The 13,193-nt window shown below is 38.6% G+C and overlaps 1 protein-coding gene across 1 annotated transcript in view; it reads right to left on the bottom strand.

The window, feature by feature from the left end:
* The window catches only part of astn1 (astrotactin 1), a 395,016-nt gene extending 382,912 nt beyond the window's left edge, over window positions 1-12,104 (bottom strand). The window contains exon 1 of the mRNA XM_062428582.1: window positions 11,798-12,104. Coding sequence (XP_062284566.1) covers window positions 11,798-12,104 — 307 coding nt within the window. The remainder of the gene's footprint in view (window positions 1-11,797) is intronic.
* Between the last annotated feature and the right edge of the window lie 1,089 nt (window positions 12,105-13,193).

Raw genomic sequence — 13,193 nt, 5'->3', positions numbered from 1 at the left:
ATTTTTCTTAAATCAATTTACTGACAAGTCGTGTCAAGTTTTGTCAAGACTTGCCATCTAGTTTAGTCAAGTTTTGTCTAGTTTTCGTCAGTTCCAGAATAAAACCCTTTTCTGCAGCCCTGCCTTCCATCTCTTGCATTTGGGTCCACCTGCTCCGCTCCTATCTTACATGAAAAGAAAGTTGTAAAGTTGGAACCATTGCCATGCCAAAAATGTTTGACTTTTTCTTTGTAAATGATAGTTGGTGGTTAATCATTTGTCAACAGACTAATTCATGAATTGACAATTTGACATGGATTGTTAGATTTTTGTAGTTTTGGCCATTACTGGTGATGATAAACATGTCTGACCATCTGATAACTGGTGTTCATCATTATAAAGTTTTAGCTCAGTTACAAAGTCCGTCAATCTCAGCATGACACTTGTCAAGTTAATGTTTTATTACTGATGAGAATAATGGCCACAAATAAGATCTTGGCTTTAAACCCAGAGCTTTCCTTTAAGCGAGGAGCGATGACCAGTGTTGCCTCCAGCTGTGCCAAGGGTGCCTGTGATTATTTAACTCCCATACACTGAGAAAAAGCACTTTAGTCAGCATTAAAAATCCAATTAATAAATGAGTTGTGTGCCCACTAAGCCCAGAAAGTGTCTCTGACATCCTACATGTACTGTGATTACACGTCTCTGTAACGTATTCATTATAATTGTGGAGGTTGGGGGGGTATGAAGCTAGTTTTAATTGCTCAGGGGGACACTGTTTCACACCAGGGTCCCCTGCCATGCCGAAATTCTTCTTCAGCAACCGCTGTCAGAATTTGGCAATGTTGTAAAACTCCTGCCAACAGTTATCAATACTGATTTTCCAAACAAGTCCAACTGTATCAGCAGCACTGCAGCAAGGATGCATCCTCCCTGCTGCTAACAGAATATGGGTTAAGACAAGTGTGACGAATAAGCCTGGTTTGGATTACAGTGACTGAACTGGAGTTATAAGAAAAAAGCTTGAATTCACTTTGGGTGACTCAAAGTGATACACGCAACTGGACAAGGATTAAATGCAATATTAAATGAGGGTACACACTATGTTTTTCTCAACCATTTTTTTTTCATTAATGGTGTTCTCTTCATCCAGAGCTCAGGGAGCGGCCAATCAGTATTCACTCATACAGAGAAGACTCGGTGGAGGAGATGCTACCAGCATATTTTCATGATGGTGTCTTGCGCAGATTATTCTCGACATTTATTGAGTATGCATGTTCATTTAAGCAGAAACATGCAATGCTTTTTAATTAAAATATAAATAAATAAATAAAGTCTTGTTACTATACACTGTATTTATATGTTACTGTGTGAAGAAACGTTTCCTGTAGTTGGTCCACAGAGAATAGAGAGGAACTGACAGTACCATTAAGACAAGCTGAAATTATATTCATCAATGAACTGATGGCAATCTGCAGCAATTTTAATAATTGATTAAATGCTACAAAAATGCTGAACATTCATTTATTCCTGCTTCTCAAGTGCTTGTCATATATGATAGTATAATTTGCTTTATTCTTTATAAATAAAATCACTGCTATTAGGCAAAATATTAGTGACAAAAGAATAAAAAATGGACCCGTCCGTCCTTTCCCTCCTTTCTCCAGGAACTCCATGTGTGTTGTCGCACTTTGACTGTCTAAATCTTACAGAACTTGGTAATATTGTTGGTCAGCTCAGGTCCTCTACCTGCTGCCTGGATCCTCTTCCAACTACATTTTTTAAATCTGTTTTTAACTGCTTAGCAGCTGAGGTCTTAGACATCGTTAACTGGTCGCTTCAATCAGGCATATTTCCCACATCACTTAAAACAGTCAAACCACTTCTGAAGAAACATAATCTGGATCCATGTGTCATTGCTAATTACAGTCCCATCTCCAATGTACCATTCCTCAGCAAAATACTTGAAAAAACTGTTTAGATTCAGCTCAAAAATGATCTTACCTCAAATAGCGTTCTTGATATTTATCAATCAGGTTTTCGTCCTCACCAAGGCACTAAAACAGCACTTATCAAAGTTGTAAATGATATACATATAAACACAGACTCCAAACAAATATCCATCCTTGTACTACTCAATCTCAGTTCTGCGTTCGACACTGTTGATCATAATATTCTACTAGACAGGCTTGAAAGATGGGTCGGCCTATCTGGCTCAGTTTTAAATTGGTTCAGAACCTACCTACAAGACAGGAAGTTTTTTGTATCCCTTGGTATTTTCTCCTCTAACAAAACGTGCATTATGTGCGGGGTCCCGCAAGGGTCAATTCTTGGTCCACTGCTCTTTAATCTCTACATGCTTCCACTTTCACATGTCATACAGAAACATAACATTAATTACCATAATTATGCTGATAATTCGCAACTCTACATTTCACTATATCCTGATGATTTATCTCCCATACAGTCCCTCACTCAATGTATAAACGATATCAACCTTGGATGACAGAAAACTTTTTACAACTAAACAAAGACAAATCAGAAATACTTATTTTTGGCGCACAAGCTCAGAGACAGACAATTGTAGCAGATCTCAATTGTCTGTCTCTGGAGAGCAAATCTACAGCAAGAAATCTGGGAATAATAATGGACAGTAATTTAGATTTCAAAACTCATATCAACGATGTTACAAAAACAGCATTCTATCATCTCAAAAATATTTCCAAACTAAAAAGTTTCCTGTCACAATCCTATTCTGAAAAAATAATCCACACATTCATAACAAGCAGATTAGATTACTGTAATGGCTTTTTCACTGGCCTTCCAAAATCCAATATTCACAGGTTACAACTAATTAAAAATGCAGCAGCACATATTCTCACTGGAACTAAAAAATATCAACACATCACTCCCGTTCTTAAATCTTTGCACTGGTTACCCATCAAAACGAGAATTGATTTCAAAGTCTTCCTCCTGGTTTACAAAGCTTTAAATGGCCACACACCTCAGTACATAACAGACATGCTCATCAGTTACACACCAGCAAGAACCCTCAGATCCAGAAGCAGCAGAAATCTATTTATTCCTCGCACAAAAACTAAGGAAGGAGAGGCAGCTTTTTGTGTTTATGCCCCACGCAGGTGGAATACCCTGCCTGAAATAATCAGAGGTGCCACATCAGTGGCCACTTTTAAAATCAGGTTAAAAACTTTTCTTTTTATGACAGTGTTTGGTTTGGTGTGTGTGTGTGTGTGTGTGTGTGTGTGTGTGTGTGTGTGTGTGTGTGTGTGTGTGTGTGTGTGTGTGTGTGTGTGTTTGTGTGTGTTTGATTGGACTTCTTTATCTTGTTTTACACTTGCACTGTGTTGTTAGTTATTTTATTATGATTATTTATTGTGAAGCACATTGAGTTTACCTTGTGTATGAAATGCCCTTAATAAATCAAATTTGGCTTGACTTGACTTGACTAGTAAACTGAGTATTAACATATCTGCAGCTCCTCTGAAGGTTTAGTCCTTAATTTTTAGTTGGCAGCCTGATTACACACCAAATTGGGGCTACAACCAGTAGGTGACTTGTTAATTTTAACGGGGGGGGGGGGGGGGGGGGGGGGGGGGGTACTACAGCCAGCAGTGTATCTCTATGATCCTCTTGCTCTTCCGCAACCACTAGCTGCTACTAGTCACTTTGATCATGAAGCTGACACAACTCTATAGAGTATATAGGCTACAATATATTATAGAATTTAGTTTTTCTGGTGTATAGTTTAGAGAATATTATAGATCCAAAATTCAACTGACAGTAGGGCAGAACTGAGAGAAAAAGCCACAATTACAAATCAGTGTGCTGCTTCAGCACCACGGACAGCGCTTTAGATTCATCAATACACAGCACAGTCAGGCTTCTGATATTTCAGAGCTGTGGTTGGGGCCATAGATTCTAAAACAGGATCAATGAGTCAGGCAGACTACTGAATAACCCCACAGCATCTGCACTCTCTCTGCTAGAAGGGGATGGAGAGGGGGGGGTGGCATGTTAACAAGGGAGATGGTATCCCCCCTCATATCGCCTAATGACCGCCACAAATTATAGTCATTGCTGATTTTTGTATATAAATTGTGAGAATATTGTATAAACTCCACATTCTAGGCTCAAGTTGACAAGTTCTTATTGCTTGTTTTATACTTCAGTAACACAAAGACATTCAATTTACTGTCAGCTGACAAAAAACATCCTCAAAAATCCTCACATTTCAGAAGATCAAACCAACAAATATTTGGCAGTTTTGCTTGAGGAATAACTATGATTACTCGATAACCAAATTATCGATCAATTAATTAGGGAACAATTGGCAAATTAATCGAGAGTCACACATAAGAGGTGTGCCACATTAAAATCCTAATTTAAAACATTTAAGACATGTCATTTACCCCTCTCTCCCTCCAAATTTCCTGTCTGTCTCTCCACTATATATCAATTAAAGGCAAAAAACTGTCATAACCTCAAGTCTTATTTTGCTTGTCAAGTGTCACCTTTCTCATTGACCTTATCATTACTGTCCAACTTCATTACTGCAGGAATAAATACATTCTTGTTCACATTCCTGAACTGGTCTCGGACATCTTCATCCACAACTGCACAAGTATAACTCTGGAAGTCCTGTCAGATTTAATATAGTTTAAAATGTTCTAAAAGGCAGCCACAATGCACTCAACACTGAAGTTTAATGTTCAATTCACTGACAACAAAATGAACTCTTCTATGGCACGGAGCTGAACTGTACCAGCCAAATGATTGTTCCAGAAAGCTGTCCTGAATGGGAGGCAGTTAAAGGGGCTGACTTCCTTTCCGAGCCTCCGGCCCAGATGTGCAAATCACCGCCAGAGCAAACACAGCTCCGGTCTCTCCCAGAGGGCGACTTTATTACCTCACCTCCTGCACAATTTATGACACAACACCAAAAGGGTAAATTTCTAATAACCTAGCCGTGCTTCTCTGACACTAACGAGTGGCTACAATCCTGCGGCTGAAATTTACTGTCAGTCACAGAATCCCCCCCCCCCCTCTCAAATTGCTTCTTAGATGCTTCACAGGGAAGCAATTCGGCGAGAAAAATGTGAGCTACTGTAAAAGGTGGAAAAAATGTGGAATTTAAATTGCACCCAAACTACCTCTGTGCACACACACACACACACACACACACAAATGCATTTATAAACCAGAAACACTTCTTTAAATGATGTTACTTCAAAGAGGTTGATGTGCCAAGAAAAATACAAGAATCAAAGCATGGCCATTAACAAGAATCCTCCTTTTTTTTTTTTTTTTACTACTCTCTTCTAAAAATGAGTCATGGAACTTTAAGGTTTTCGCCATTAACTAGAACATTGAGTCCATCCTTTAAAAGATTCTGATCTCTGTCTCTGTGGTCTTCAAAAACTCAAATAATTACTGGGGAGGGTGAGCTGAGGATAAAGTGTCCTGATGAGACTTGGATGAGGACGTGAGACTGCTGTTGGTAAGGAAAGTGCTGTGTGATGAGCCACATACAGTATATTACTATGTGAAAGGTGGTTGAATTCATGTCAGTTGCATTTAAATGGTGGAAAAAAGTATCAACACATTCATAGAAACTTCTTAAATTGCTCCTGTGGTTTAAGACGTTTCTATGGAAGTTTTAATACACAATGAAAATACATGGAAACAAATGTCACTGTTTATAAACTGACAATAAAAACTATAAAACACTTTTACTATTTTCTTCTTTTCAATGACAGTAATCTGAGTCTTTTGGACTGATTGGTAAAAACACAAACAAGACATTTTAGGACTATTAATGGAGAAAATCAGTGAAGACCACGTGTTCTGTTTAACCCCTACAATGGCCACAAGTATCAATTGAATCCATTGTGCATTACATGTTCTTAAAGAACCCCTCCAGACATGTATTAAGATGTATAAAAATACCTTGCTTGCAACAATAAAAGTATATTTACCACTTTCAAATCCTTCAAATGACACCTACCTCTTCTCCTTTTATTCAAGGATCTATTAATATGCAAATACATTTCATCACAGAGGTTTAAATGCTGGAGACAAGATGTCTTCTACTTTCATTGAAAAGTACATTTTCCATTCTGTTTGTGCACTGGATGCTTCAAGAGTAAATTGAATATTGGTCCACGATTGGCTTCCAGACTAGTAATAATGTCATGAATCATGCTCGTAGGCCCACATTTTAAAATAAGATGTTCAATGAGAACACTGAAACTTCATAAATCATTCCGCACAGTAAAGCTCAAACATGCAACTGAAGGGGAAAAAAGGGAGAAAAACACATTTTTGAATGAACTTGCCAGAGACGGCGCAACAAGAGAGACATCACACACTTGATTCCAGTAAAATTCCTGGTGCTTGTGGGATAACTTCCCAGTTAGAGGTACATAGTGTAACATGCTCCTCAGTCTGATCACATCATCTGTTTTACTCTGTTCTGTAGTTATTGTGTCATTATTGATTCTGAGTTGGCCTACAGTATGTGTTCACACCTGGCACAATGTCCCACGCTCCATGTATAACAATGATTATGCTGAGAGGAATCGTGTACGACATTAATCATAAGAAAACTATTGCAGACTCAAACAGCCAATGAGATGGCTAGAATCCCTAGCACCACCTGAACAGAGTTGCTTATAGAAACAGCATTCAGCAGGCGTTTTATCACAGTGCTGCTGAAACACCAGTTTAAATGTAATTACTGCTTGTTAACAACACAACCATACAATTAACTGAGTAAAAAAAGATCCATGTCTAAATTTGTACTTGTAGTTTAGAAATCTGTGCACATGAGTTATAATCAATGCTATTGAATTACAAATCCATGCCCAATTTTATTTTTTTAAGCCCTCAGAACCCCTCCCCCTAGCAGTGACTGTCCAAATGTAGCTTAGCAACCCTAACTAGGCGTTTTATCAAATATGATAATTCGCACTAACCCAGAAATACCATGTTTGTCTATCCTTTATTTCATGTCCCCATATTAATCATTAATAATCAGTCTATAAACAGTAAATTATTAAACTATTAGTCAGCTAACAGTAGTCAACAACTATAAGCAATCAGCAACTGTATAAACAGGTAATGAAGTAGTAGAAGTGATAACAAGAAGTAAATGCGTGGGCATGGATTCTTAATTCGAGGGCACATTTTACGTATATGGGAGCAAAATCTATCAAGCGTGCACACAGAATTCTAAACTGAGAATAAGGATTTACATTTAGATCTTTCTTTTCTCAGTTGACCCTAGGAGGACTCCGTAGATATACACAACTGCATCAAATGTAGGCAGGAAGTTCTGGATTGTAATTCAAAGCTGGCACCTGGATTTCACAAAGGAGGTTTTGTCAGACAGCAAAACAAATCAAACTACAAACAAAAGAAAGAAACATAAATAAATAAACAGTCTGCAACTTCTCAAGTGTTCATAGTTGGGTAGCAGGGATGCTAGTACTCAGCGTCGGTCTCCCCAGTGTGAATTTTCATTAAATGTTTCCTGTCCCAGAGTAGAATGCTACATAAGGAAAATGCCAGACACAAATTCAAACTAATTAATATGCAACACCAGTCCTAAGAGGTCTGTTGTGCTTTGCATTTATTTGCCTTAGCTTATTTCCCTCCACCCCATAATGAATTAACCGTTGTCTAAATTAGGCCTTTTCAAATGAACTATTCAAAGTATTCAGAAAGCTGACAGTCTCGTGGCGTAAACATTCAATAATAGCGGAACTGTCATTAGGGACCATCATAGAACTATTCCCCACGTCCATATGTCTGTTAATTAAAACAGACGTATACATAACAGTGTATATACTGCAGTGTCTGCTCAAACTGACAAAGACAACCGGCTGAATAAATGATTACACTGGCTTTCCAAAGCACTGCAGAACTCGTGCTGGGTTTTACAATGTTTTACAAACTTCTAAATGTTTAATCTTCAAACATTCCAAACATCTGCATTAAATTCTCTGCTGTACATGTACTTGATCTAACAGTGTCTCCTGCCAGGTCTGGGTATCAAACCTCAATAGTTTTTTCAATCTCAAATGAAATGTGTATGTAGCCCGGAGTATAAAAAAGAGACAAAAACTCATCTGAACAAGTCAAATTCATTGCCTCCTCTTTCCTTTCCTTCCTATCTTCAAATATTTCCTTTTACTTATTAAAAACCTTATAGATTTAATATTTTTTGGCAAAGTTCTAAGTTAACACTGATGCACTGAGCAGTTTTAGTAAATGGAAAAAGTATGTAATACGGCATGGGGCCGTATTCAGGGGACAGCCCCATGCCTTCCCCTGGATACTGCTTCGTGAAAGATTGTCACATTTTAATCTTGCAAGATCTCGTGGCATGAGATCTCGTCACACCCCTAATTATGGGGGGGTATATATTATCACCCAGTTCTGTGTTAGACCTTTTAAACCAACTTCATTGCAACTTACTACCACAGGTTTCACACATATTTTTAACACCTGTTGTTGCTTAACAAAAGGGTTAAACTAAAATATTCTATAAGGGTCCTTTGGCAAAGTTTGTGCTTGAAGCAATTAGTCAAATAACAGATATATATTTGGCTTTAAGACTGTTGGTTGGAAAAAAACAAGATATTTAAAGACCTTATCTGGACTCTGGACTAAAAAAATTATTGATTGAAAAAATAATTGCTATATGAATCTATAATGAAGATAATAGTTAGTTTCAGACCTACTTGTCAGTGGCCTTTGGTGCATATTAATGATGATACTTACCAATGACCTCAAACACATCTCTGGCATTTGTGTACTGCAATTTCATGTCACTTACCAGACAACAGATACTGATAATAATGACAAGAAGCTACTATTGGATGACATAATGGCCCACCCGATTTATCGAAATAAAAAAACACACCATTAAATACAATAAAATGACTAAAATCAAAGTATAAAGAAAGTGCCATTTGGTATCAGTACCAAACTGGGGTGTCATATTGAAACTAGGGATGGATATCATTAGGATTTATTAATACAGTGTCAGTATTAATAAAAACAACAGGCAGAGGCTTGTATTAACAGCAGTGACTGAATATATGCTATATTTAAGAGCAGGTTTTTGTTTTTGACAGCAGGAGGACCATCAGACCATCACAGCCAATCGTGCAGCTAAAGTTAATATCTGTGCTTGAATTTGTTGTTTAAAGTACCTCTGCTGAAAAATGTATTTTGCTTACTGTTACTTCACTTGAGTGTGTAATCTTCTCTGTGCAGAGTGATGTAGGTGCAGTGATGAGTAGTTTTTTTTTGATGGAAGGTGGAAAGTTTCTCTGTGCTCACCTTAAATCTGAGTCGAAGATATTTGGATGAAAAACACATTGGCGTATTTAAAAAAAATAAATTTGGGATTTTTAAATGAGGTCGATATAGAGTTTCTAACTGGATGACTAAACTTTTCTGTGAAGAAACCATATCAGACAACTTCTTATTCATATCAGAAACTTTTTATATGTGTTAAACATGTGTGGAGGAGCTTATTTCACTAAAAGTCTGATTTTCTAAAGTTTATAGTAAACAACTGTGTGGTACTTCAATTATGTGAGATTTTGAGCATGATCCCATTGGGTCGCCAGTGCAACCCCTGTAACAGAAAACCATTTTACACATAGAATCAGTTGTGTTTTCATTTGCCCCAGTAAGCCCACTCCTCTGAGATGTCTAACCTGTCTACTGTAAATACAGTATTAGTAGTGGGTGGCTACATATAGGGAAAACTGAAAATGCCCAATATTAAATCAATAGCTGAAAGACATTCAAATACAGACAGTGTTGATGAATGTTGTAGCTTAGCTCTGCCATGGTTGGGTATCAATTTAAGACCGATCCTTGGTGCTAATGCCAAATCAGTCCTACTCCTGTCTCACCAGGATAACAAAGCTCTTTTAGCGTGAATTTGGCTTGCTTTGGATTCATTGAGATTTAATTGCTTTCCAGAACCTTATGAATTGTAAGACACTACCAACTGCTGTGTTAGCCAAGTGCTTAGTGTGTGTTAATTTGGACACCTGGCAAGTTATTTCAGTGAATTGTGCAATGTTAAAACTCTGAATGCTAGTGATTTCCAAGCAAAGCGAGTAAAACAGTGAACTGGTCTGAATTCACAGGGGTGGTGTTGTACAACTACAGCACAGTCAAATTTCTGGGGAGTTGCGACGGTGAAGGCATTTAAGATGCTGAACATCAGCTTGTGTCCAGCCAGGGACTTCTCTTGCATGTCAACCCCCACTTTCTCCCCCGTATTTCCTGCCAGCTCTCTACTTTCTGCTGTCTGATGAAGGCAAAAATGCCAGAAACATGTGTAATTTCCACATAAATTAAATAAAACCATACATAATTTACTCATAAAAAAATCTGCAAACTTATATAACTTCCATGCCTGTTTGAAAGCAACAGGCCACCCTGAAATCAATGTGACAACTACGTAGGCTAAACTTGAAGTCTTTCTGTTGATTTCTGCAAAAATATTCAGTATGTTTGATTTGTTTTGATTTATTTGGATCTCTTTCTAGCTCACCGGCAAATCTTCCAAGAGTCCCAAGTCAGTATGTGACAACTTTCGAACATGAAGGTTTTTTTTATTTACTTTAAGACACTTTATTGCTTATGCACATCTGACACATCAAAATAATAAAAAAGACACTTTAAAGGAAAAGAAAGGTACAGTATGCAAATTAAGTGAAAGTATAAAGTAAGCAACTACAGACACCTACCAGACATGGCCAAAAGAGTCTCTCTAGATCTAACACTTACCAGACTAACTCACATACCTTTTCCACTGCTTTCTAGTTGATTGTCAGCTTATATCACTGCTACACTAAATAACTGAACAAAGCCAAATTCACCCACATAACACAAAACCCTAAAACAAACACCTTTAGTTGACTAAACTAGGTGACAGAGTTACTCAGTGTGTCTCACAGTAGCTCCAGCGGCTCTAACTTTTCATGAAGCACCGCGGACTAAGTTCAGCACCACGGACAGCGACAAACACACTTTCCACAATGCAAACTTTACTCCTCTCTGCCAAACTCGCTGTTATTCAAACGGTGCTTTAACACCCAGTAAATATAGCTTGCTTCGGTCTAAACTTGGGTAAAGTTAGTTTAAAAAGACCAGAAAGCTTACACAAAAAGTGTGAAATGCCTTGTTTTAATCACCCGCAGCACATATTAAACGGGAACCTGCGCAAAGTGATGCATTAACAACAGAAACAGAATAGCGCAAAAGTTGTAGTAAAGTGAGTGGAGTTTGGCTACATTCAAGTCTGTGGCGCTACACATGTAGCTAGCGGGTAAATACACAGGAATGTGCGCACGGCGTAAAAGTACCGCTGCTTTTACTACTAAACACACAGCTGGCTATAATTAAAAGAAAACATATTAATTGTGTTAGCACTGAGATGCTAAGCGGCCTTTTTTTATTCCACTAAGAAGTGCTAAATGATGTTGTAGCACCACTGTGTTACCAATAACAGACACTAGGCTAATTATCGACCATTGCCTGACTGATTATAACATGTTAAAGCAGCTACTTGTGTTAGATATTCATTCATGGTTGTTATATATGTGGCACAATGTGTTTAATAACAGTGAGTAGCGTATATGGTATGTAGCAAAGGCCTGAGCTAGTAAGACAGATGCTCGGGTGTAATAATAAATAGTAAAGGAGGTTTCATTTGCTCAATTAGCGGTTAATGAACCGGGGAGACGGCTGTGTTTCGACAACTCACCGAGGACGAAAAACGGCAGCTCGGTGTTTTCCAGGTCGTCCACCACCACGACGTCTCCGGGAAAATCGTTTCTAACGGAGAACAGCAGCTTGGACTCGGAGGCCGACGGACTGTGCATGATGCTCAGGTCGTTCTCCCTCAAAAACGGCAGCGCTGACACGGTGACGCTCTTCATCTTGCACTCCGTGTCCTGGCTCTGGTCCTCGTCGCCGTTCAGACACCGGACATTGACCGTTAGGGCGGCCAGAAGCACCCAGCAAGCCAGCCTCAGCAGCAGCGGTCTCGGCCCCATGTTGATGCTCGCCATCTCCAGTCGCTCCGTTTCCTCGCTGGTTTCTCTCTCTCTCTCTCTCTCTCTCTGGCTGCTTCACTCTCTCTCAGCCTGGTGGATGAGTGAGAGTGGAGAGTGAGGGGGGGTGTGATCCACCGGCGGGCTCTCACAGTGTCGGAAACAAACGCCTCTTGTTTCTCACATAGGCTACAATCCATCACATGATTTTTTTTGTTGGAAGATATAGCATTGAATCCACTGACAGGGTGACAGCTGTATGTTTTTTATGCTTTTGACCCGTTTACTGTAATTGATCGATAAAGTGTTCAAATCGATGTGTAATGGCCATGCCTGGATCACCAACAGGACATGCAAGCCACTATGCCCTGGGGTCACATCAACAAAAGCAGTATCAGTTGTAATTTAATTTGCCCTCTCATGCAGACTTGCATATCATCACTAAGCAACACTACTGAGCATCTGAGATTGCCTGGCCTTTCTGATGGTGTGGACACTTGACTGGGTTCATACATAATTGCCTAATTGATGGTGTAGATGTACTTGATGAATAAAACTTACTGTCTGTCCTTTTATATATTTGGTGTCACCACTACAGACACAAACTGTGTTGAATTGACACTGGAAAGCCTTTTAAAGGGGGTGCTGAAACAAGCACTAAGAAGGTAGAGTAAACAATATGAAGTAAAAAAAAAAAAAAAACCGTTACAGCAACAGCTACACACACACGCACACAGCAAGGTGTAGAGGACCCAACAGTGCACATCTTTTTTCACTCTCACTTGTCCGAGCATCTCATCTGAATATCAAATTAAATAAATAAAACGGCGACTCCTAATTCTTAACCTTGAGAAGCGCAAATAAAACTACAAAACTTTAAAAAGCTTCTCTTCTGTCATTTGTACAAATTGAGGGATGAATTATTCAATCAATTGAAACGCTGGACTGAGATTAATTAGTTATTATTTTTTTGAACTGCACATGTTGGGGAACAAGATGTTGAGAAAAGAAAGTAAAGTGTGAAAGTGTAAGATATCAGTGCCCTGATTGTATAATTATTGTAGGCCACAGTATGTTGCAGTATGAAGAGCACATACATACATAATG

The sequence above is a fragment of the Scomber scombrus genome, chromosome 11, assembly GCF_963691925.1.
Source record: "Scomber scombrus chromosome 11, fScoSco1.1, whole genome shotgun sequence".
Classification (NCBI taxonomy): domain Eukaryota; kingdom Metazoa; phylum Chordata; class Actinopteri; order Scombriformes; family Scombridae; genus Scomber; species Scomber scombrus.
This window is presented reverse-complemented; position numbering and strand designations above follow the sequence as displayed.